The sequence below is a fragment of the Pneumocystis murina genome (assembly GCF_000349005.2).
Source record: "Pneumocystis murina B123 chromosome Unknown supercont1.5, whole genome shotgun sequence".
NCBI classification, from domain to species: Eukaryota; Fungi; Ascomycota; class Pneumocystomycetes; order Pneumocystales; family Pneumocystaceae; genus Pneumocystis; species Pneumocystis murina.
The window spans coordinates 88,209-111,624 of NW_017802363.1; the positions used below are offsets into that span (position 1 = coordinate 88,209).

At 26.9% G+C, this 23,416-nt stretch overlaps 13 protein-coding genes across 13 annotated transcripts; 7 read left to right on the plus strand and 6 right to left on the minus strand.

Annotated features, from left to right (window-relative positions):
- Positions 1-376: 376 nt before the first annotated feature.
- On the plus strand, positions 377-1,966 carry PNEG_00045 (hypothetical protein; the record flags this gene model as incomplete). Its single annotated transcript, XM_007873707.1, has 4 exons — positions 377-464; positions 518-953; positions 998-1,643; positions 1,691-1,966. The coding sequence occupies 4 exons, from the start codon at positions 377-379 to the stop codon at positions 1,856-1,858; spliced, it is 1,338 nt and encodes a 445-aa protein (XP_007871898.1). The 3' UTR covers positions 1,859-1,966.
- PNEG_00046 (hypothetical protein) lies at positions 583-3,935 on the minus strand. The gene is made up of 9 exons (XM_007873708.1): positions 3,685-3,935; positions 3,486-3,639; positions 3,349-3,441; positions 3,203-3,305; positions 2,879-3,162; positions 2,590-2,827; positions 2,398-2,547; positions 2,090-2,345; positions 583-2,045 (listed from the first exon to the last, which is right to left on the minus strand). The coding sequence occupies exons 1-9, from the start codon at positions 3,905-3,907 to the stop codon at positions 2,020-2,022; spliced, it is 1,527 nt and encodes a 508-aa protein (XP_007871899.1). The 5' UTR covers positions 3,908-3,935; the 3' UTR covers positions 583-2,019.
- A 162-nt stretch (positions 3,936-4,097) lies between these two features.
- On the plus strand, positions 4,098-6,889 carry PNEG_00047 (hypothetical protein; the record flags this gene model as incomplete). Its single annotated transcript, XM_007873710.1, has 17 exons — positions 4,098-4,205; positions 4,299-4,362; positions 4,406-4,526; positions 4,568-4,712; positions 4,755-4,817; positions 4,866-4,946; positions 4,994-5,020; positions 5,069-5,095; positions 5,137-5,217; positions 5,263-5,499; positions 5,549-5,734; positions 5,776-5,869; positions 5,913-6,032; positions 6,076-6,231; positions 6,271-6,411; positions 6,454-6,519; positions 6,561-6,889. Exons 1-17 carry the CDS (start codon positions 4,134-4,136, stop codon positions 6,887-6,889), a joined length of 2,010 nt encoding a protein of 669 aa, XP_007871901.1. The 5' UTR covers positions 4,098-4,133.
- A 211-nt stretch (positions 6,890-7,100) lies between these two features.
- PNEG_00048 (hypothetical protein) lies at positions 7,101-7,546 on the minus strand (the record flags this gene model as incomplete). Its single annotated transcript, XM_007873711.1, has 5 exons — positions 7,101-7,143; positions 7,190-7,251; positions 7,297-7,374; positions 7,426-7,476; positions 7,520-7,546. The coding sequence occupies 5 exons, from the start codon at positions 7,544-7,546 to the stop codon at positions 7,101-7,103; spliced, it is 261 nt and encodes an 86-aa protein (XP_007871902.1).
- Positions 7,547-7,788: 242 nt separating this feature from the next.
- Positions 7,789-9,913, plus strand: PNEG_00049 (hypothetical protein). The gene is made up of 5 exons (XM_007873712.1): positions 7,789-8,091; positions 8,188-8,544; positions 8,587-9,253; positions 9,303-9,779; positions 9,824-9,913. Exons 1-4 carry the CDS (start codon positions 7,965-7,967, stop codon positions 9,700-9,702), a joined length of 1,551 nt encoding a protein of 516 aa, XP_007871903.1. The 5' UTR covers positions 7,789-7,964; the 3' UTR covers positions 9,703-9,779; positions 9,824-9,913.
- A 560-nt stretch (positions 9,914-10,473) lies between these two features.
- PNEG_00050 (hypothetical protein) lies at positions 10,474-12,358 on the plus strand. The gene is made up of 4 exons (XM_007873713.1): positions 10,474-10,699; positions 10,740-10,888; positions 10,930-11,098; positions 11,148-12,358. The coding sequence occupies exons 1-4, from the start codon at positions 10,478-10,480 to the stop codon at positions 12,102-12,104; spliced, it is 1,497 nt and encodes a 498-aa protein (XP_007871904.1). The 5' UTR covers positions 10,474-10,477; the 3' UTR covers positions 12,105-12,358.
- A 43-nt stretch (positions 12,359-12,401) lies between these two features.
- PNEG_00051 (hypothetical protein) lies at positions 12,402-13,664 on the minus strand. The gene is made up of 6 exons (XM_007873714.1): positions 13,371-13,664; positions 13,245-13,315; positions 12,961-13,192; positions 12,821-12,919; positions 12,648-12,776; positions 12,402-12,601 (listed from the first exon to the last, which is right to left on the minus strand). The coding sequence occupies exons 1-6, from the start codon at positions 13,648-13,650 to the stop codon at positions 12,411-12,413; spliced, it is 1,002 nt and encodes a 333-aa protein (XP_007871905.1). The 5' UTR covers positions 13,651-13,664; the 3' UTR covers positions 12,402-12,410.
- A 150-nt stretch (positions 13,665-13,814) lies between these two features.
- Positions 13,815-15,397, minus strand: PNEG_00052 (hypothetical protein). The gene is made up of 8 exons (XM_007873715.1): positions 15,339-15,397; positions 15,197-15,291; positions 14,982-15,121; positions 14,753-14,938; positions 14,627-14,698; positions 14,186-14,584; positions 13,966-14,141; positions 13,815-13,920 (listed from the first exon to the last, which is right to left on the minus strand). Exons 1-8 carry the CDS (start codon positions 15,366-15,368, stop codon positions 13,873-13,875), a joined length of 1,146 nt encoding a protein of 381 aa, XP_007871906.1. The 5' UTR covers positions 15,369-15,397; the 3' UTR covers positions 13,815-13,872.
- A 571-nt stretch (positions 15,398-15,968) lies between these two features.
- PNEG_00053 (ubiquitin-60S ribosomal protein L40) lies at positions 15,969-16,442 on the plus strand (the record flags this gene model as incomplete). Its single annotated transcript, XM_007873716.1, has 1 exon — positions 15,969-16,442. Exon 1 carries the CDS (start codon positions 16,008-16,010, stop codon positions 16,440-16,442), a length of 435 nt encoding a protein of 144 aa, XP_007871907.1. The 5' UTR covers positions 15,969-16,007.
- Positions 16,443-16,601: 159 nt separating this feature from the next.
- Positions 16,602-17,411, plus strand: PNEG_00054 (hypothetical protein; the record flags this gene model as incomplete). Its single annotated transcript, XM_007873717.1, has 1 exon — positions 16,602-17,411. One exon carries the CDS (start codon positions 16,602-16,604, stop codon positions 17,409-17,411), a length of 810 nt encoding a protein of 269 aa, XP_007871908.1.
- An 88-nt stretch (positions 17,412-17,499) lies between these two features.
- PNEG_00055 (hypothetical protein) lies at positions 17,500-19,128 on the minus strand. The gene is made up of 5 exons (XM_007873718.1): positions 18,927-19,128; positions 18,377-18,874; positions 17,764-18,337; positions 17,620-17,721; positions 17,500-17,577 (listed from the first exon to the last, which is right to left on the minus strand). The coding sequence occupies exons 1-5, from the start codon at positions 19,101-19,103 to the stop codon at positions 17,513-17,515; spliced, it is 1,416 nt and encodes a 471-aa protein (XP_007871909.1). The 5' UTR covers positions 19,104-19,128; the 3' UTR covers positions 17,500-17,512.
- Positions 19,129-19,597: 469 nt separating this feature from the next.
- Positions 19,598-20,254, minus strand: PNEG_00056 (hypothetical protein). The gene is made up of 2 exons (XM_007873720.1): positions 19,848-20,254; positions 19,598-19,802 (listed from the first exon to the last, which is right to left on the minus strand). Exons 1-2 carry the CDS (start codon positions 20,241-20,243, stop codon positions 19,626-19,628), a joined length of 573 nt encoding a protein of 190 aa, XP_007871911.1. The 5' UTR covers positions 20,244-20,254; the 3' UTR covers positions 19,598-19,625.
- Positions 20,255-20,466: 212 nt separating this feature from the next.
- On the plus strand, positions 20,467-23,278 carry PNEG_00057 (hypothetical protein; the record flags this gene model as incomplete). Its single annotated transcript, XM_007873721.2, has 8 exons — positions 20,467-21,004; positions 21,046-21,361; positions 21,405-21,481; positions 21,526-21,856; positions 21,905-22,364; positions 22,408-22,497; positions 22,540-22,756; positions 22,806-23,278. 8 exons carry the CDS (start codon positions 20,467-20,469, stop codon positions 23,276-23,278), a joined length of 2,502 nt encoding a protein of 833 aa, XP_007871912.1.
- Between the last annotated feature and the right edge of the window lie 138 nt (positions 23,279-23,416).

The window sequence follows — 23,416 nt, forward strand, 5'->3', positions numbered from 1 at the left end:
ATAATAAAATTACATTGAAGATACTCAAAAATTCACAAAAAATACAACAAAAAATCGTATACTTTCACTATTATGTGGGAAGAAAGCATTTCATTAATTTTTGACCCTTCTAACTTAATTTTAAAATTCAATTATCAGTTACCATGACAACCCTTATCTAGTTTTGATAAGACACAATTGACCAATCAAATTTTTCCAAAAAAATTCTATAAAAAGATATAAAAATCAAAATTTAAATGATCAAATCCTGCATTATTTTCGAAGACGCATACAACACAGGGAAAGGTAAGAAAAAAAGGAATTTATACATATTTTTTAAGAGAAAAAAATAGTTAAATCCAATTCAAAAACATTTATCTTTTTTTGAGAAATAATTATGATTTTTTTCAATGGTTTTTTGATTTTCTTACTTTTAAATAAGGTAAAAATAGCAGTAAATGCGCTGAATCCCATCATTATACGAGGTATTTAGAATCAAATAATATATATAATATACATAATTAAAAAATAATTGCAGGAAATGCATTTTTTGATAGTATTACAAATGAACGTTTCTATATAAAAGGAGTGGATTATCAGCCAGGTGGAAGTTCGGGCATTATCGATCCTCTTTCAAATAAAGAAGCATGTGAAAGAGATTTCCCTTTGATGAAAGAATTGGGAATTAATTCAATTCGTGTTTATCAGGTAGACAATGCTGATAATCATGATTATTGTATGGATATTTTGGATAAAAATGGAATTTATCTATTTCTTGATGTTAATACAGCACTTATATCACTCTGGAGCCTTAATACTAAATCTTCATATACACAAGAATATCTTCAAAACATTTTCGCAACAGTTGATGCTTTTAAAAAATATTCTAATGTTGCAGGGTTTTTCGCAGGGAATGAAGTAGTTGCATCAGTAGAACAAACCAATGCCTTACCTTGGGTTAAAGCAGTAGTTCGGTTACTTGATCTATATTTTTTTAATAATAAATTTACTTCTATAGAGATTTAAAGAAATATATTTCTTTGCAGTCATCAAGAAAAATACCTGTAGGTTATTCTGCAACAGATCTTAATAATCGTGTTCCTACAGCATTCTATTTAAACTGTGGAGAAGAGGCAGAGCGTGTGGATTTTTATGCCATTAATTTATATTCATGGTGTTCTCCTTCCTCATTTACAACCAGTGGATATTCTCAGAGGGTCGTTGATTTCTTTGATTTTACAATTCCTATATTTTTTAGTGAATATGGTTGTAATAGAGCAGTCCCAAGGCCATTTGATGAAGTTGAGCACATTTATTCATCCAAAATGATACATGTTTTTTCTGGAGGACTTGTTTATGAATGGACAGAAGAGAAGAATAACCCGAATTATGGACTTGTTATTGTTAATGGAAAAGAAGTTACAAAAAAACAAGATTATTTAAATCTAAAAGAACAATATTCAAAATTAAGTTTTCCTAGTAATGGAGGTGGATATAAAATTAGAGGAGGGGGTAACGAATGTCCAAAAGATGCATTTTCTTTTAATGTTCATGCTGCTCTTCCAAATGTACCCCGAGGTGCTGAAAGATACTTTAAGAATGGAGCTGGGAGACCTCTAGGACTTCGTCCTTTAGGATCAAAAAATAGATATATTAGACCAATAGTAAGAAAGGCATATATAGATAGATAGATTAATTCTAATCTCTATAGGATTACAATAATAATCCCGAAGATACAAGCGACACTACATCTGATGATTCCAATGATAATACCACCCCTTCTAAGGATAAGGGTGCTTCCACGAGGATCTATTTTAATTTAAGGTTTTATATTTATTTCATCTTGTTTATTCCATTATTTCGAATATACGTATTTTAATATTTTTCTATACGATTATAGTAATAGCTTCTAAATTCAACCTAGAGATTAACCATATTGCTAATTTTAGTGTTTATATATAGAAAGCAAATGCATTGTTTCGAAACATATACACTTCATTTTATTTAAATAAATTAAAACATATAATAATTATTTGATATCTAAGTTTTCAATGCTTCCTTAATTACTTAAAAGAATCAGTTACTAAAAATATAACTAGCATGATTATACTTTTTTCAAGTTCTTCCAGATCATCTGTAGGAACTTTAATCATCGATTTTCCAAAATACTGTTGTATAACATTCATTTCCTCAAAACTTTTTTTGTCATGTACAAAATTTATGCTAACACCAGTACGTCCAAATCTTCCTGTTCTACCAATTCTATGAAGGTATGTTTGAGGATCTGGTTTGTTCATATGATCTAATGGAATATCATAGTTAACAACCATATTCACTTGTGAAACGTCTATTCCTCTTGCTATAACCTAATAACATAATAATATATATATATATATATATTTGTTTAAACACACTTACGTTGGTTGTTATCAAAACTTTACTTTTCCCGGAACGGAAATCATCCATTATTGAATCTCTTTGAGAACCATCAAGAGCTCCATGTAGTGACACAACAGCATGCCCACTTTCCGTCATTTTCTTGGCTATCATATCGGCCTGATTACGTTGCTGTGGAATTAATTTTATTATAATTAACCTTTTCAAACTTACTCTTACAAATATAATAGATTGTCCTATTGTCAAAAAAGTATACAACTCAACCAAAACATCATATTTATGCTGTTCATTTCTACAATCCATATAAAACTGTTTTATTCCATCCAAACTGAGTTCCTCTATTTTTAGCCGTATCTCATTGGCATTGGGTGCAAATCTTGAAGAAAATTCTACCACATCATCAGGAAAAGTTGCACTAAAGAGAACAATTTGAGTCGTTTTTGGTAACCGACTAATCTCAAATTAATAAATTGTTTTTATATTTAAAATACAACGAATAAACCTTTTAATCCTCATACTTTGAGCCCCAAGACTTTGTTGATCAAGCATATTATCCGCCTCATCTAAAACGAAGATTTTAATATCCTCAGTATCAATTAACCTCCTTGTAATTAAATCTAATACAGTGCCAGGAGTCCCAACAACAACATGCGCCGCTATTTTTTCTTTCTTTACTAAAGAATCTTTAACAGCAAAAGCTATTTTTACAGGTGTAAACCGTCCCATTTCAGAAATAACATTCATCGTTTGCCTAGCAAGTTCTCTAGATGGAAACAAACATATAGCCTAACAATTTAGTTTTATTTTATAATAATATAAACACAACCTGAACAACATTTCTACTATAATCTATCCTAGATAACACCGTCAATGAAAATGCTGCTGTTTTTCCTGTTCCTGATTGAGATTGTCCTATCATATTTCTAGGTCTATTTTTTTAATATTTATTTCTATATTCTTAAAAAAACATACGGATTACTAAGAAGTAAAGGCAAAGCTTTTTCTTGAATTTTAGAGGGTCTCTGAAATTTCAAAGCATAGATTCCTTTTAACAAATCTTCATGACTATAATAATAAAACTAGGAATTATTATATATATAAACACTTACAGCGCAAGATCTTCAAATCTTTTCGCTGAATAAAGCGGTGAATTAGGATCTCCTTGTATATCCGTCAACTTAACAGTAATATCAACATTATTATCAATTAAATTATCATGATAATTTTCTGTTTTTTCTAATAACTCCTTATCCTTTTTAATTTCTAAAATCTCATCAATTTTTCCCTTTTTTAAAGAAAAAAAACAACCATAATTAACAGAGTCAACATCCCCAATGTTTTTTGTAAAAATGAAAGCGTTTGAAGCAATATTATTGTCATTTTTCACTTCATTATTGTTTTCATTTGTTTTTTCGTTTTGCACCCTCAAAATGTCCATTTTTTTTTCGAGTTTTTCAACATCTCCTGTTATAATATCATTCTTGATTATCTTACTATTTTTAGGAAAAAGTTCTGAGCAATTTGTACTCATTTTTATTTTTTTTTAAAAATATAAAAACTTTATAATAAACTTTTAACGTCTTCGTTTATCTTAAAAAAACTAAGTTAAAAATCTCAAGAAAACTACTTTATTTATATGAAGTATAATATATATAACATGTTAAATACACATTATTAAAAAGGTTTTTTTTTAAAATAGGAATTAATTGTATTTTATAGTGTTTTTTTTCTAAATTTAAAGCTAAGTATTTTGATATATGGAATCTCAAAGAACAAGTTTCGGGGAAGAATTAAAGGAAAGTCGAAGTTTAAATATGAAAATATGTATTGTACTAATTTTTTTTAAAGGATGCATTCAAACCTGTCGAGAATTGGGTATTTTTTGATGGAATTCAGAAGAGTTACGTTAAAGATATTTATAGGTAAATAATGGTATAAAATGGTTAGATGATCTCCAGTCGTTTTATAGAGAACGGTCAATTATAGGTATATGGATTTGGAGAAAGAATTGGTATTTAAAATGATATAGAGAAAGAATATTCTCTTAAGCTTGCTTCATTATCAAGAAAATATCATGAAAAAAAAGGGAAAAGATCTACAAGCTTGTCGGTAGGAGATAATCCTAAAATGACACCTGGTTCGTTAGAATCGTATGGATCCTTTGTTGTAATTGCAATTTAAATAATATTAGTGCATCTGTTACTACATGGGAAAATATATTAAATCATACGGAAAATTTGGCTAAGGAACGACAAATATTTTCAGAAGAACTTCAGACACAAGTGGTGGATAAACTTAAGGCGTTAGCAATTAAGTCAGATGATTTAAGAAAGAAGGTTTATATTGAATTTAATGTTAAAATTAAAATAATATATTAGCATGTTGTTTTTTCAGAAAGGCTTTTAGAGGAAAGAGAAAGGATATATATGGAATTAAAAAAGGTATTTAATCATGGTTATTTTTTTTTTTTTAAATTTAATAATATTAAGATGAAATTAAAATACGATGAACATTGTCATTTAGTTGAAAATTCTCGTCAAAAACATGAAAAATCAAGTGAAGAAAATAAGGTACTACTTTTTATATTGTTTTTATAATTTAATAAAGAGATATGTAGACAAAAGCAAAAAAAATATATAATCAGGTACCTTTTCAAATTTGTTTTATTTATAAGTCTTATATGCAATAACAGAATATTCTTAATATGAATAATGCCAAGGTTATCTATAAATAATATGTGTGTTTTTATTGATGTTTTAGAATAATTATATTATTGCAATTCATGTGGCCAATGCACATAAAAATAAGTATTTCTTTTCAGATATTCCTGATATTTTAGATGTAATAACAAAATCTATTCATAGGAAAGATTTTTAATTTTTTCAGAGTATGCAGGATATAAATGAGTTACGTATTCAAAGTATGAATTCCATATGGACTACTGCTGCCCATCTTGAAATTTCTACTTTCAGTAAATGTAAAAATCATCTTAATGATCTTATTAAATTTGTGGGGAAAAATGATCCAATTCTTGATTCCACTATGTTTGTACACCATAATGTGAGTTCCTGGCATGAACCACCCGATTTTGTATTTGAACCATGTTCTATTTGGCATGACTCGGTATATTTTAATATTTCTATTTAATATTCTAAAATTAATAAAATTCAAGGATCAAATGATAGCAGATGATCATTCTATAATTTTTTTAAAAAATAAAGCACTTAGATCTCGTATAAAACTATTACAATTACAAGAAAACGTAGATACAAAAAAACGGGAAATCAATGGTTTACAAAATCTTAGAGAAGTTTATTCAAAAAATCCTAATCTAGGAAGCCAAGATGAAGTTACAAATGTAATTGTTTATATTATAATGAAATCTACTAATTATTTTAGAATCTTCTTGATGCACGGAGAGAAGTGGCTTTTATGGATAATCGGAGATTAACACTTGAAATAGAAGTTAATATCATTTCTAATATTATAGGAGGTGTTTTCATTTCCTGTTTATTTTCTTTTTTAATAAGTGATAGAAATTGATACCAATATATTATTACATGATTTTAAACCTTCTTCTTTTACAATTCCTACGAATTGCGATTGTTGTCATTCTACTATTTGGGGATTAACACGTCAAGGATTAACATGCAAATGTCTTTATTATTTTCTTTTCTAAACGTTTCTTATTATCTATAGTTTGTAACTATAATTGCCATTTTAAATGCGAGATGAAAGTTTCAATAAGCTGCCCAGGAAAAAAGGAAGGGAAAAAAACAAGAAAAACGAAAGAAGTTTTAGAATCGCAAAATTTTGGAAAAAATACATCATCATCTTTATCTCCATCTTTTAAAAGTATTTTACTGATTTAATAATAATAAACTAACAAATAAGATATTGATTTAGATAAATCATCTTCTCATGAAAAAATCCCCTCGCATAGTCCTTTAAAAACAACAATGTTGATGAACCAATCTCATATTTCATTATCATCTTCTTCCGAAAAACAAATAGCTAAAGTTCTTTATAATTATGGTAATTTTAATATAAATTTTATTTATTACTAAATAAAAATAGTTTCTGGTAGTAATACTGAACTTAGCGTAAAAGAGGGTGACGAAATTATCGTTTTGGAAAAAGACGGTAATTATAAAAACATTAAATATATTTCTAATTACCAATAGATGGTTCTGGATGGATTACTGCTCGTCTTGGATCACAAGAAGGAATTGTTCCAACTACTTATGTAAAAATGTTGAATTCACAGGGTTTTATATCAAATGAAAGTGTATCTTCTACACTTGTTAAACCAGAAAAAAAATCAGGACCCGCTGTTGTTCCAAGACGAGCAAAAAAAAAAGAAATATATGTAAAAGCTTTATATAATTATGATGCAGTTTCAGATTTTGAAATATCCATTAAAAGAGGCGATTTAATTAAATTAATAAAAAGCGATCAAGGAGATGGATGGAATGAAGGTTTTACATCAACATTAACAAATTATAAAGATTAATAAATTCAGGCGAATTAAATGGCGCTATTGGCCAATTTCCTGCAAGGTAATTCTGAAAATATCATTTTTAAAAATTTCATATTAATAAAAATAGTTATGTTGAAATAACATCAGAAAGACCATAATAACATATTTTCTTAATACTATACAATACAGTAAAAACTATTACATTTTAACAAATTTGTTCACTCAATATTTATAATGCTATTTATTATCCAATTTTACTCGCTTGTTGAACATTAATCTCAGTGAATCTATGCATTTTTTTCAGTTAACATAAAATACATACTAGTTAATCACCTTTGTCCAACTCTTTCACTATGTTTAAGGAATTTGTTAGCACATCGAATAACACATGTTTCCTTTTATCATAATTATATCAAAATTTTCATAAATACTTCTTCTACCTCTTTAGAATTAAGCGACTTACTTACAAATTCATTAATACAGTCTGAAAAACATTTATTAACTAAATTAGAATACATCTATATATTTTTTTTTAATTAATATATATATATATATATATTTTATACAACCTTCATAAAATCTTTCATCTGTTTAGCTTCTAAAATACCTTGTAATGTCGCCTTCAAAAATAAACCCTCATTTCTTACAAAGCCTTAGACTTACTTGTTCTTTCTGATTTAAACTTTCCATTTTTCTAAAATATACTTTTTTACGCACCGCTTATTTTTTTTTACAAATTAAATTTTAATTAAAAATCATTAATTATATATTAAAAACTATTTAAAACAAAAATATTTAATAAATACTAACTTTTCTTATCTTAAAAAGACTATTTCTATTCATTATATATAAATACTTTTAATTTTGTATATATTGGATCTAGATTTGACGAAAAACTAAATCTATCGATGTTTTATTTCAACATAATAGAGAAAAATATAGGATAAGAGATATAAAATAAAATATAATAACAGATACAAAGAGCCCTTATATATTTAATAGCTTTTGTTTAAACATAAGGAACTTTTTTGGACTTTTTTCCGGTTATTTAAAGATAAAAAAGACGATATTTTAGATTAATTATTTTATTATATCATAAGGTTAAAAAATGCAGGAAAAAGGACAAAAATTAAATGAAGCTATAACACTTAGTCAAAAACTATCACTTTTTCTATCATGGAGACAATTTAAAGAAAAACAAGGGTGGAAAAAGCTTGTTACAGAAAAAACAAAAGGCATGTTTTATTCATCTATAATAAAAAAAATAAACGAAATTTTAATTAAATATTATTAAATAATAGTTTTTTAGAAGATCTAATATATTTTTATAGGGATTTTTGGAGTTCCTTTGCAAATATCACTTCGATATGCAAATGTAGCTATTTCTTTTGTAGATAATAATGAAAATTCAATGATATATGGGCATATACCTGTTGTTGTAGCGAAGTGTGGTGCATTTTTGAAGGAGAACGCGAAAGATGTTAAAGGAATATTTCGTCTTAATGGATCAGCAAAAAGATGTAAAGAACTACAAACAATATTTGATACTCCACCTAAGTATGGAAGAAATTTAGAATGGGATGGATTTACAGTTCATGATGCAGCAAGTATTTTGAGGCGATATCTTAACTATCTTCCAGAACCCATTATACCTCATAAATTTTATGAACCATTTCGAAAACCTCTGAGTATAAAAAAAAGAAATCTAATATAATCTTATTTTTATATAGAAAATGAATCCTATAATAAAGAAGAATATATTTCGATATATAAAAGGCTTATTGCGTCACTTCCGCCTATAAATAGACAATTATTGTTATATATATTAGATTTATTAGCTGTTTTTGCTTCAAAATCCAAAGAAAATTTGATGACAGTGTCCAATCTTTCATCTATTTTTCAACCTGGTATTCTTTCACATCCTGAACATGATATGTCACCTAAAGATTATTTCCTTTCGCAAAAAGTTCTGATATTTCTTGTGGATAATCAAGATCATTTTTTCACGAATACAGCTGGGATAGATTCTGATTTAGTAATATCATTAACGCGTTGTAGAGATAACGATATTTTAGAGAGAGCATCTACTATAAATTCTCTTAAGTTTGCATCCAGAAAGAAACATAATGTTTTAAAAAAAATACCACATGTCAGTTCGAAGAGTTTAAGTTTCCATAAAAATAAACATTCAAAATCAATGGATTTTAATTTGAAAAAATCTTTTCGATTCCTATTACGCAGCAACGTATTACCAAATAAATCTCAGTGTATAGAGATTGATTCTCATGTTATACAAGACTTAGTTTCCCCTAAAAAGTTAAAGACGTTAAAAAATTCTAAATTTCCGTCGCGAAAATTGTCTATTGACAATAACACCTTTTACAATAAGATAAAAAGGTTAGTTTATCTCCTATTTAAACATCTCTATTTATAGTCTTTAAAATAGGAGGAATTCATATTCTAGCATGGGAACATCTACAGAAGATATTCATATTTATTCAACTTCAAGGACTTCAAAAAATACAAAGTCAAAGTCATTTATATATACTTTTTCATCATCTCTAGTTGACGCAATTCGACCATTGAAATTTCAAAATAAGTCTTTATACAAAACAATACCAATTAATTTATCATCATCATCGTTGAAAACTATTGGAACTTGTTCTAATACATCTCCATTAAAGCTAGAAGCACATCGATCTTCTCAATCTATACATTCGGCTCATTCTCGAACCATTTCAATTCCTAGTTCTTTAGCATCGGAAGATAAATTTTCTAGAGATAGTTCGATTTTTACAAAAAAAGCACCAAGAAAAGATTCATCTGGAGATGCTCAATATATTTAGGAAATCTCAGTTTATAATAAATGGAAGAATACAGGAATTCTATTACGCTCATAAAAGTTGTATGATTATTTTGTTTGGTATATATTATTTTTTTTTATTTTTATATTAATGTTTTTCTTAGGACTATCTTTAATATTTAAAACTGAAATAATATATGATGTTATTTAAGATAAGTTATATTTACACGGAAATTCCTTTTTCTATTATTTCAAACCTTTCAATACTTTATTTTTCATTAATATCGTTTTCTTTTATAAATATTTTAATTAATATCTTATATAATATTTTATCAATTTACTTTTAATTATAAAATAGCCTTTAGCCATCTTCTTCTTATTTATTTTTTTAATCATCTATTAAAAATTGTCGTGAATATATAAGTTATACTATCATTTGTGCTAATTTAGATACAAATATATCTTAGATATAAAAAATCTAGAAATACATTCCCTTTTTTTTAAAAAAAACAAAAAATTCAAATATTTTACAAATATAATTTTAATATCCTTTTAAATGAAAAAACATTAAATATTTCTCCAAAAATAAGTTAAAAATAACACTTTATAATAAATCTTAAAAAAATTAAAATATTAAAAAACCAATTAATTATGTTATCATAAAAAGGTTAAAATAAGATTAAAAAATTAATATAAAAATATAAAAAAGAATCTATTTATTCCAAGATATTCAAAAAATGAATATGGAATTAATTAAAAACTTTTTTTAAATTTTTTTCCGATTTACCAATAACCTTTATAAAATTTAAATATTTAATATGAAGGATAAAACATTTTGGATTAGATATATTTTTACATTTTCTATTTTAATATTAATATTTTCTTGTGACAATGTGAAAGCATCAAGACACGATTGGTCTAAAAGGGAAATGCCAAGAAATCCTAAAGAAAAAGATCCGTTCTCTGAAATTTCATTGAATGAAACTATAGAACTTTTAATAAATGATATTTCTTCAGGAAAATTTGGGTTTCTTTCAGCAGTATTATTTCTTATTTTTATATTGAAATCTGATTTTTAAGGGTTTTGGCAATTGTCCATTTTTATCTGAATGTCAGGAATCAAGAATTCCATATCTTCATCTAGGTTATGATTGTTATACATATACTATGCAAAATATTTCAAATATTTTTAGATCATGTCAACAATTGGCAGTATTTTTACAATTAAAGTAAGATTTCTCAACAGTATAGAAACGTATTAATATTTTAGGAATTTTGTAAATTATAGAAAAGACCAAGAGCCTGACGAACCAGAAGGCAATAAAAGCGAATTTTGCCAGCATTTATGTTCAGATTCAAAAAAATGTCCGTCGTACAATAAAGATAATAAATTAGAATCTCTTAAAGATTTAGTATACAAGTTTGAAGATCATATAATGGTATTTTTTATATCTAATTTAATATTGGGAAAATATTTAAAAATTTTAGGAATGTCTAAATATAGACAAAAAATCTCATAACCCAATCTATTTTAATATATACGAAAAAAAAAAAGGTAAATTACTCCAGACCTTTTTCCCATTTTCACCGACTATTAATTCAATATTGGCCACTTTTTACATCTCAGGTCCTCCCAACTTTGTTTTGATGCTTATTCCAAATAATATAAATAAATCTCTTTTGGATATTTTAGTTGCATTTGCAATTGGTGGCTTTTTTGGAGATATTTTCTTACATCTTCTTCCCAAAGTATTTTTAGATAAAAAAACTAACAGGGATTTCGATATAACATTTTTTGACAATCAGAAAAATATTGTTCTTAGCTTTTTTATTCTTATGGGTTTTGTTTGTTTTATGTTAATAGATAAAACTTTGCGATTGTTTATAAAACATGATTCTAATCATGACCATAATGAAAAATATATAAAAGATGGTGAAGATAAAAAACATGATAAGCCTATAGCAGTATCTACTTCTATATCTTTAAAATCGGATAATACAAATGATATTAAAAAGAGGATTGTAGTTAACGATGAAAAAAAAAGAGATTCTTCAATATCTTCTGCAAAGGTTTTAAAACCAGCATTATCTGGTTATCTCAATTTTATAGCAGATTTTTTTCATAACTTTACCGATGGTTTAGCTTTATCTACATCATTTTATGTTTCTCCTATAACTGGGATGACAACAACAATGGCTATTTTCTTTCATGAAATTCCACATGAATTAGGAGATTTCGCTGTTATTTTGCATTCTGGATTTACAAAATATAAAGCATTAAGCTGCCAATTTATAACAGCTACTGGCGCCTTTCTAGGAACATTTATAGGGATTCTAATAAATAAATTTTCAACAAATTTTTTTAATACTAAAACATATCTTTTTAATACTTCTATTGTTTTAAACGATCTTGTTTTATCTTTTGTAATAGGTAAAAAGTTTTAATTAATACACATTTTTTATTTAATATTTAGGAACATTTCTTTATGTAGGAACTATAGGAATTGTTCCCGAACTGCTAAATGATAAAAATAATAGATTTTTTATAGTATTTGCTCAATTAATTGCAATTTTTTTAGGTTTCGGATGTATGCTTATTATTTGAGCGAATATTCAATTTTCTGTTAAATAATAACATTTAACCATTAACATTTTTGATCTTAAATATATATTGAATATATTTAACAACATAATTCAAACATATAAATTAGAAATAATTATTTTAATATTCTTTATCAACATTTTCACTTATTAGTTATGTAAATATCTTTTTTTAAAACCTATAATTTCAGATATTTGATTTACAAATTTATATAACCATTCAGTAAAAAAAGTTAGTCCTCCAATAATTGCAAAAATACGCATCAAAAAATGAAATAATGAAGTTCTTTTTCCAGTAATTGTTAAACTAATAGGTTCAATATCATAAATGAAGAGTATTCCTATTAAAAACTAAGATATTTTCTCAAAAAAGAAAAAAGATATTACCTGGAACATTAAAATAATCAACTGCGGATGCCTTTCCTTTAACAGAATATTTATTAGTTAATACACGTTTATTGCCTTTAACAAATGTAGTGGGAACAATAGATATATAATATTGAAACAAATAAAAATCTATTATTAATATAATTTGAAACTTTATCATACAGATTACTTACTTTCATGTGTAATTTCTCCAGTTTTATCTAAAGGACTAATAATATTAGAATAATAGGTACCAAATGAAAAACTATTAATAATATGTGTAAAATTCATTTCTATTTTCATTATTTATCTGAAATAAAACATAAAATATTACTTTTATGACTTAAATGTTTAATTCCATATCCATGTCCTTGAGCTGTAATATGAAAAATTCCTACAACCCTATGAATCTCTATACTTCCATAAACCCTACAAGCAGAAGCATTCAATACATTTTTTCCTGGCTTAAAGCTTTTCTTTCCCAAATTTTGAAAAACATGTTTTACACTTTCAATTGGCTGAAAATATTTTCCTGAAAAATCAATTGATGAAGGTTCAAAAAGCGCCTATATATATAGAATTAGTCCTCATATTATGTAGAGATATATGGCCCATTACACCCTCCTTTTTTAATGTTTGTCCCGCCAAAATCAACTCTGAAGTAACATCTTTTACATTTACATCAATTACTGAAAAAAAAAACAAAAATTAGAGAAAATACAACTCATGAACTCTTCTATATACCATCACAAGGCATTGCAACAACAATATCAACATTTAAAGTTATATGTTCCATCAAATCTTTCTCAATATTAAATTGATGCTCTTCTACACCAGTTTTATAGATTAATATCTCTTTCCAAACGAAAAAAATGAGTAATATAATCCATATAAGTGTAAAAAGACTCCCTTTTGATGATTTTTTTGTATAACATGAGTCTATTTTAGGGAAATAATCTAATTTTTTAATATGTGGAAAAGCAGAAAATTTTCTAATGCCAGGAAGCCCTTCAAAATTTTCCATTTAAACATACACTCGATTCTTTAATATTTCCTGAATGTTCATTATATTTTAAAAAACATATGTAGACAAGGTTCGAAAACTTTATAAGGATGTTTAAAGTTTTATTTATATTTTCAAAAATGATAGAAATTATATAAAGAGAGAATAATTTTTATATTGTTATATATGAAAATAAGGAGTATGTATCATCTTTAAAATAGTGTTACATAAAAAGCATTTTTGTTATGAATCATTTTGCATATCACAAATACAACGAATACAATTTCCAGTCTATATTTAAAATTATTTTGAGAAAAAAAATAGAAAAAAACTTACTTTCATTATTTGAAATCCTTCATTGATAGTTTTTATATTTTTTTTATGAGTAATATATTCATCAAGTTTAAGTTGACCTTTCATATAAAGTTCAACAAGTTGAGGAATTTCAGATCGACCTTTAATACCGCCAAAAGCAGATCCAATAATTTGACGACCAGTTACGACAAGAAAAGCTTAAAATTAAATATGGAATGAATTTTAAATAATAAAAACTTACGTGCAAAGCAAAGTTTTTTACCTTCAAGAGAAGAACCTATAATGCAAAGCTTTCCCCATCCTTTTGCTGATACTTCAAGAGCTTGTTCCATAACATGAACATTCCCTGTACAATCAAATGTATAATCAAACCCCCCATCTGATATTTCTATAAGATAATCCCGAATAGAAACATCCATTTTTAAAGGATTAACAAATTCAAAATCCGTATTAGCCACAAACTTTCTTGCCCATGATTCTTTATCACTATTAATATCAATTGCTACAATTTTTTTGGCTCTAGATGCTACTGCTCCTTGAATAACTGATAAACCAACACATCCAATACCAAAAACAGCAACTGTTGACCCAGGATCTATTTTTACAGAACGAGTAGCTGCTCCATATCCAGATGTTATTCCTAAAATATATTTATATCAATAAAAAATAAATTAAAATATACCACAACCGAGCAAACAGATCTTATCCAAAGGAGCTTCTTTAGAAATAACTACCAACGAAATATCTGGAATTACTAATAGTAACATTATATAAAAGTTTTTAAAATATCTATATATTTATTTTTTACCTGTATATTGAGAAAAAGTCGATGCACCCATAAAATGAAAAATTTCTCTCCCATTTGCCCTAAATCTCGTTGTTCCATCTGGCATTGTCCCTCTAGCCTGTGTTTCACTGATTTTCATACATAAATTTGTTTTGTCACTCTGACAAAATTTACACATTTTACATTCAGGAATATATAATACCAATACTTTTCTAATTAAAAAAAATATATAACCCTTTCCATATAATACCATGATCCCCTTTTTTTATGTCAATTACACCCTTTCCAACAGATTCTACAATTCCTGCTCCTTCATGTCCAAGTATCATTGGAAATTTCGCTTCTTCCTTCCCCATAAGCGTATATACATCTGTATGACATAAAGCAGACCTAATCCCCATCTATTTAGTACAAAATAATAAAAACCTATGCCATTATTTAACAATGACAATTATTATTTAATACCAAATAATTTTTACACGGACTTCATGAGCTTTTGGTGCTAATACTTCTATTTCTTCATATGAAAGTTCTTTTCCTAATTCCCAAGCAATCGCTGCCTAACAATTCTATTTAATCAGTCCTAATTAATATCTAAATAACTTACCTTACATCGGATCCTCTTTGTGTTTGACATAAAACTTGATAAAAGATTCCTTGATTATCTTATTTTATCTATCCCCATCCCTATCTCTGTAAGATTACGGACTTTACTAGGGTTAGATTTAAGGGTATAGGATACAGATGATATTAGAAAGTCAATAACTAGGGTTAGGTGTATGGTAATAGGGCGTTGAGAGGCTGGAAGACTAGGTATTATGCGAAAGTTCTTTAGGTTGATATAAAAGACATATTTTTAAGGTGCAATATAAATAAAAAGGATGAGAAATAAACTAACAAAAGGATAGGAGAGGAGGTTTATTATAAATTTCTTTAAATTATTGATAACTTTATTTCCGAGAAGTTTTACCTCAAAGCCGTTCGATTAAAGTGAGGAAAAAAGAGAATTAAATAGAAAAGCAAAATTTGAAGAAAAAAGTTAAAAAATAAGCTAATAATAATTGTTTTCTATCCTTTGAATTCACAAAGGTATGGAAGGGTGTTTTATGTATTCTTTGAACGGTATTTTTATTGAAACTAGAAAAATAATTGAATTTAAGTAATTAAAAGAAGTCTTTTTTGACTAAAGTAAAATATTTTTTATTTTTATCAGTTAAAGGATTGATACATAAGAAATAGAAGGGATTTTTTTAAAAAAATAGACTTTAATTAAAAAATGCAAATATTTGTTAAAACACTTACAGGAAAAACGATTACTCTTGAGGTTGAATCGTCGGACACGATTGATAATGTTAAAAGCAAGATTCAGGATAAAGAAGGGATTCCTCCAGATCAACAACGTTTAATATTTGCAGGAAAACAATTAGAAGATGGAAGAACTTTATCAGATTATAATATTCAAAAAGAATCTACGTTACACTTAGTTCTTCGTCTTCGCGGTGGAGCAATTCAAAGATGTACCATGAAGCAATGTAGTGCATCTGCTGTAAGAATTGTAGGTGACTGTAACTTTTGCGATGGACATTTTTGTGGCCGGCATCGACAGCTTGAAAACCATGCTTGTACAGGTTTGCAGGAATGTCGTCAACAAAGTCATGAACGAAACAGAACTAAGCTCCAAAAAGAACAATGTGTAGCAAGTAAAGTATAGATATTGTTTTATGCAAGTCTTCGCACTTTTTTGTATTATTCACTGAGATATCAGTGATTTTTTTATTATAATTGCGTTTAATAAGATTTTTATTTTTTATCTGTTAAATATTTATATAAAAAACTTTATGAAGATTTTGTAATATCAAGCAACTGAAGGATGGAGTCACAAGATTTTCAACATAAGCTTGATGCAGCAAAAAAACATATGAATGAAGTAAAAAAGAAGAAACGTGTAAATTCTTCTATAAATAATCAAGATTTAAATGAAAATGTTTCAGTTTCTCTAGAAAGTTCAGAAACAATATCTTCTCCTGTAACAAATAAACCTATGTTAGAAACTGTAAAAGAGGATCCTGAAATTTATTCTAAATCACAAATCAAAGAAAAAATTTTAAATCAAGTAAATATTCAGGACGTTGAAAGTTCTAAGTTTATGGAAAATGTTAAATCTTTAGAAGAAGATATAGTAACAAAACTACACTCAAAAAAAACAGTTTTAAATGATTCACTAAATCCTTCTGAATCTATAAGAACACTACAAAATGAAGTAAATGAGCTAAAATTACGTGTATCATTATTAGAAAAGAATTATCATGAAATCAATGATAAGTTAAATATAATTTTATCAAAAATACAAGTAAATAATGCACTATTTGAGGAAAAAAAAGAAGCGGGATTTATAGATAATGAAAGAATAAATCAATTGGAAATGATCGTAGAGGATTTAAAAGATAAGTTAGAGAAAAGTCAAGAAAAACAAAAAATATTAGAAGCATCGCCGAAAATAATTTGTCAAACAAATCCTCAAACACATGATGATTTAAGTTTTGAAGATATTTCATTAAATACTACCTATCTGTCGCCGATAGTAAAAAATACTACACAAATTTACCATGAAACATGTAAGATAGACTTAAAAAAAATAGGTGGATGTGCAGGATGTATAGGGGATATTTTTGAAGTATAGATATATATATAAAGAACAATGAGATATACTATATTATAATATAGATTTGATAAATTATACATAAATATTTTATCAAAAATTTAATACTTGCTTTGGTAAATTTAATAGAACCTATAACATAATCCACCTATGCATCCCCATTCATTATCATTCCATTCAGCTAAACCTGCATATTAGATAATAAATAAAAAATATAATAGGTCTTTACAAAATATATTCCTAAGATTCATTTTTATTGCCCTATTATTTGAAGATGATTCTAATAATGACATTGGCTTAATTGTTGACTTAATTATACATGAAGTAGTTTCTAAAAAGTCAATCATTAGATATAATTTACAATAGAAATTACCATCACGAAATTGTTTTAAAAATGAAATAAGATTTGTCCCTCCAGTGCCTTTTAGATTTTCTTTCTCATTAACATGTTGTGCAAGACCTATATTCATAGAATTCTTTTTATAATCTTTATTCTCAAAATTTTCAATTTTACTTTGAATAATAATATATCGTGAAACAACTTGTAAATGTTTATCACGTAATGTTTTAAGACTAGTTACACATGCATTATATGCAGAAACAACATCAAGGTCGTTAGAATTATCAAGAGAAAACTGCCTAATATTCATAATTTTTTCAAGATGTTCTAAAAATCGTCTATGTGATCCTGGCATATATTCCCTCATTTCTTGAAAAAAATTGCATTTTTTTTGAACAGGTGTATTACATGCATTAGTTCTATAAAATAGTATACCAGTAGGGCGGTGATCAACTCCTAGCGCAATATCAAGAAGATGAATTAGTGCAGATTGACCATTTGATCCACCAGAATATTGGCGATAATCTTCCGAACATCCTTCATAAATAACACCTTTTGGAAGCCCTGTATCAGCCATATTTTTCCAACCCGAAAGATATGGACGTATCTAAAAAATTAGATACTTTTCATAAGAATAATAAATTACCTTCCAGTAAAAAATATATGGATCACATTTTTCATAAATTCTACAAAAAATTTCTGTAATTTTTTCTATATAAAAAGAAAGCCTTTTCATATTATAAACATATGTATTCTTATCCCTAGCATATGCTGCTGAAATAGTGTCTAAAATAATCTGAAGACAAGGTGCACCTTCAATCTCAATAAAAGTAGAAATAAGATAAAACCAAGATTCATCTTTTGTACCAGAAAATGTATGTAACGTCGTCAAATTTGAAAGATCTATAGGCTCATTTGGAAAAGGGTGTCTCCAATTCCATAAGCATACTGCTGCATAAGAAATAACAGGACGTATTTCAAGAATCTCTGAGACTTGTACCCATGGTTTTGCAATAGATGCAGGCAATCTATCCGATGGTTTTTTCTCAATCCATACATAAGAATGAGCCATAAAACTTAAAATAAGATAACTTCGTTGTTTTTCTTTTAAAGAATCCAGATATTCAACTGAAAGAATTGGAAGCTAATTTAGATTATATATTTCTTAAATAAAAAAATATTCCTAAAAAATATACCTCATCAATAACTCTTCTAAATCGTCCCATAAGAATATAATCATTATAATGATCCATTATTTTTTCCCATGGCTCATAATATTTTTTAGTTAATCGAGCTAAAGGCTCTTTATCTGGTAAAAACCCCATCTTCTCTGAAAGCCCGTATTCTTCGAGACGAGGAATCCTTATTTCCATATTTTATATAGCAATAACTATCTATTCATTTATAAGATCTGTATATCTCTAATTTTCTTAAAATTGATATGTTGATAAAATCACGTGGCAATATAATCCAAAATCTTTAATTCGTTTTACGTATTGAATAATTTCATATATTGCATTTTAGATATTTTGTATAATATCATTTAATCCTATTAAGCAGATATATATATAAATAGATTATAAAATTTTCAAATATTCATATAAAAAATAAATTGTTTCTTTTAAATATTAAAAAAAATCTTTATAGTATCAATTCATAAAAATATAATCTTCAACAGGTGAAAAAAAGCGAATCCAGTCTTTCAATTCTTTAGAAATCAATTGATATCTTGTAAAATTATTAATGCAAAAACGTATATAATTTTAAATTATAATCTTCCAAGAAATAAAGACAAAAATAATTCGATTAAACCAAAAAAACCCTATATTCCATTCTATAAATAGTTTGACAGGATGTAATTGTACCTCTTTTTATCCATTTTCATTCTTTTAAAATCATGTTATACGAACCAAAAAAAACACTACAAAGAACGATATAAAAACAACTATAATACTTAAAAGACTAAGCCAAAACGTTCCTGAATTGACTCTACGATATTTTTCAAGTCGTTTATTAGTTATCTGTATTATATTTAAATTTTTTCCTAATAAATTCCCCGTCGATAAAATAAGCTACATTTATCAGCTTTTTTCTTATAAATTAATCCATTTCCCAACTGATTGATCTCTCTCCGCTATTTCCCCCATAGCCCTTGCATTTACTTTCATTTCTTGAGCCAAACGCAACATTTTTTCTGTCATTGCATCTGCCATCTCTCGATGTTGTATTAAAATCTCTTCTGTTGCTTCTAATTCAATATTCTCTACTGATTTTTCTTCTACTTCATCTATTTCTAAGTTATCTTCTTCTTTCTGTTTTTCCTCAATTCTCTCAATAATCTCCTCAATTTTCTGCCTTTCTACTCTCATATTCTGCCCCAAATCCTCTGCACGCAATATAAGTTTTCTTGCATACCTTGCATTGGCACGTATTTTTGCAAGCTCGGGTGTCTCAGCATAGGAAAGCTTTGTGAGATTGACCTGAAGACGACTAATAAAACGCTGGATATCCATACTTTAAGATTTAATATATAAAACGAAGCGAACACGTAGACTTGGATTAACTCTGATATTTTTTTATAAGTAAATGAGGAGTCATTAAAGAAAAAAAGAATAGTTAAAGAGTAATAGGAAAAGGAAAATTGAATATTAGGTCTATTTTTGAAAACAGAAACTGTATATCTTTTTTTTCTTATTAAATGGAAGATAATTAATAAAAGATTAAATAATAATTATTATGTCAGAATTAAGGAGAAAAGGAATAAAGAATGGAGATTTTGTACTTTCAGGGAAAGAAAGAAATATAGGAGGTCGTCAAATGGCAGAAATAAATAAGAATGAGACGTTAAAAATGAGTTTTTTCAAGGGTACACATTTTAGACAATTTCAAGACCGAATGCCATTGAATAAGAAAAATACAGAGACAGGGAATGAGTCAAAAATATGGTCTTCAAATATAAAAAGAAAATCCCATTCATTTCGTCCTAATTATTATAAATATAAAAAAAAATCAAGAAATATTCTTAAACGATCAATTTCAACAGAATGTTTAGATAATATTTCATTACCCTTTACAGCGTCGTCGAGTATTGCTAGATTTTCGTCATTATCATTGCCAATTGCGTTTCATAATACGGTTCAAGATAGTTCATTATATGGACATGATTTTGAGCATTCGAGTGGGACTTTTCGGAAGAAGATAAGTTTATCAAAGCAACCTAAGTATGCACCGTTTCTATTTTATTCTCTGGCTACGACAGAAATAGCCAAACCTAGTATGTTAATTTCTACATGAGATTTTTATATTTATTTTCAGACATAAGTTCCATTGTTTTTTCAACGATTTCTATTATGCAAACTATTGGATTGCCTTCATTTATAATTCGATCTATGATAACTGAACAGGATCTTTATGCACTTCGTGAACTTTGGATTCGTCGACAAGCGGCAAAGCATGGTTTCGATATAACAAATATTCTCAATAGACCATATTCTATATCTACGAATCCTTCAATTTTGACGCTTCCAACGCTCATTAGTCCGAGTTTTAGTGAAATTAGCGTTTTTGAAAGCGACAGTGAAGACAATAAATCATTAAAAGATGCATCAAAAAAATTTAAAACTAAAAAATCGTATGTGAATTTTAATTTTCTAATTGTTTTTTATTTATAATAGATGGTCAAATTTTATACGTTTCAAGCAACCTTTACAATTAAATTCTAATAAATCTAAACTTAGAAAAAAACGAAATGGTATTTTTATTATATATAAAGTATTGTTATTTTAAATAATTTAGTGTCTTATATGATATATGGTTCTTGTAAAACAGAGGAGGAAATTTTTAATTTATCAGAAAATACAATTTTACATATTCAAGACGATATGGGTTTTGATGTTTTGGTTACAGCCAAAAATCATTCAAAACGTTATATATTAATTGCAGGAACAATTGATTGTTTAGTAGCACAATGTTCTTTGAGTCTTAATAAGACTTTAGATCATGATCATGTTGAACTATTGATTCGCAGTTTCTCTTTTTTTTGTACTATTACTCAATTTTTAAAAATAATCATTAATCAATTTCGAGTTTCATTTCGTAATCCTAATGGTAAAGTTGCACGATCAAGGTAGTTTTTATTAAAGCTTTCTTTGTATATTTTTAAGTTATAATATAGAATTTCCTCTGTTTTAACAAAATGGCTTGCTATTCAACCAGAAGATATTTGCCGAAATAGTACTGCTTATGAAATGTTTTATATGTTTATTGAGGAAGTAAAATTTTGTGGATGTTTTTTTGAAGCTGAACAATGCGAAACTATTCTTAAAGCTCAACTAGCTTTACTTGAATCACGACGTGCTTTTTATAAACGTAATTTTCATTTAAATTTTCAGCGAGAATTAGCTTCTTTTTATAAATTTTCTAAAGGAAAATTAAAGCTTGTTGGTAATTTGCCTTCGATTTTTTTAAATCCTTTTACAGTAGCTAAATACCTTGCTGTTATGGATTATATACTAAGCAGAGATGCTGTTGATTTTGCTGCTATAAAACTTTATTGGCATAAAAGAGGAACTCTAGATAGTAGAAAAAAAAAGCTTGTTGATAAAATAGATCGTTTTGTTAGACGAACTGCAATGGTAATGTTTAATTTATTATACCTTTCTTTAATTATTATTTTAGTTGGCTCATTGGATAGCAGTTGAAATTCTTCAACAAAACTCTTCTGAAAAAAGAGCAAAAACTATTTGTTGGTTTATAGATATTGCAAAGGTTTTTTTCTTATATGTTTTAAAATTTTATTCATATTATTAGAATTTATATCATTTAAATGATTTTCATTCAACAATTATTATTACTAATGTTTTAATTAATCCTCCTGTTAAAACTCTTTATCAAACTTGGGCTGCTGTACCCTCATCATATATTGCATTTATGGATACTTTAAAAAATCTCGCTTGTCATTCGGATGGAATGATAGCTTATCGTAAGCTTTTAACACAATCTAAATCAACAACGATACCTTATTTTGGTAAAAAAGTTATTTAAATATTTTAAAAATACCATTTAACTTTAAATAGCACTATATTTAGAAGATATGTCATCTATTACTAATCTTCCAACATACATTTCTTCTGTTATTCCTGGACATTCTACAGAAAAACATTTTGTAGCAAACGTTTCTGTCCTTCCTTCATTAGCATCTTTAATTCCACGAAATGTCGATCCTGAAATGATTAATCTCCAAAAATTTAGGGCGTTTTGTAAAGAAGTCAATACTTTCTTAAATTATCTTTCTGAACCTTATCCATTCTATCTTGAACTTGATTGTAATTCTTACGGTTTACAACTATATCCTATATTCAATCCTATATCAATTTCTCACAAAACAATTCCTACTGGTAGTTTAAATTATATATCTGAAATCATCGATAAGGCTCTTTTATACGCATGGACTTTATCTGAAAATGATGATATTATTCATGTTGAAAATCCTCAACTTTTAGTTTTAACAAAGCTTTTGGAAATGACTGGGGAGAACTATTCTTTTTAATATTTATAGTTATTATATTCCTTATTTTCTACATTTCATAAACTACTAGTTCCATATATATAATATTATTTAACTTTTAAACATATCTTTTATTGCTTTTTCCATTTAATATTTCATCTATATCTTTAACCCTGCGAA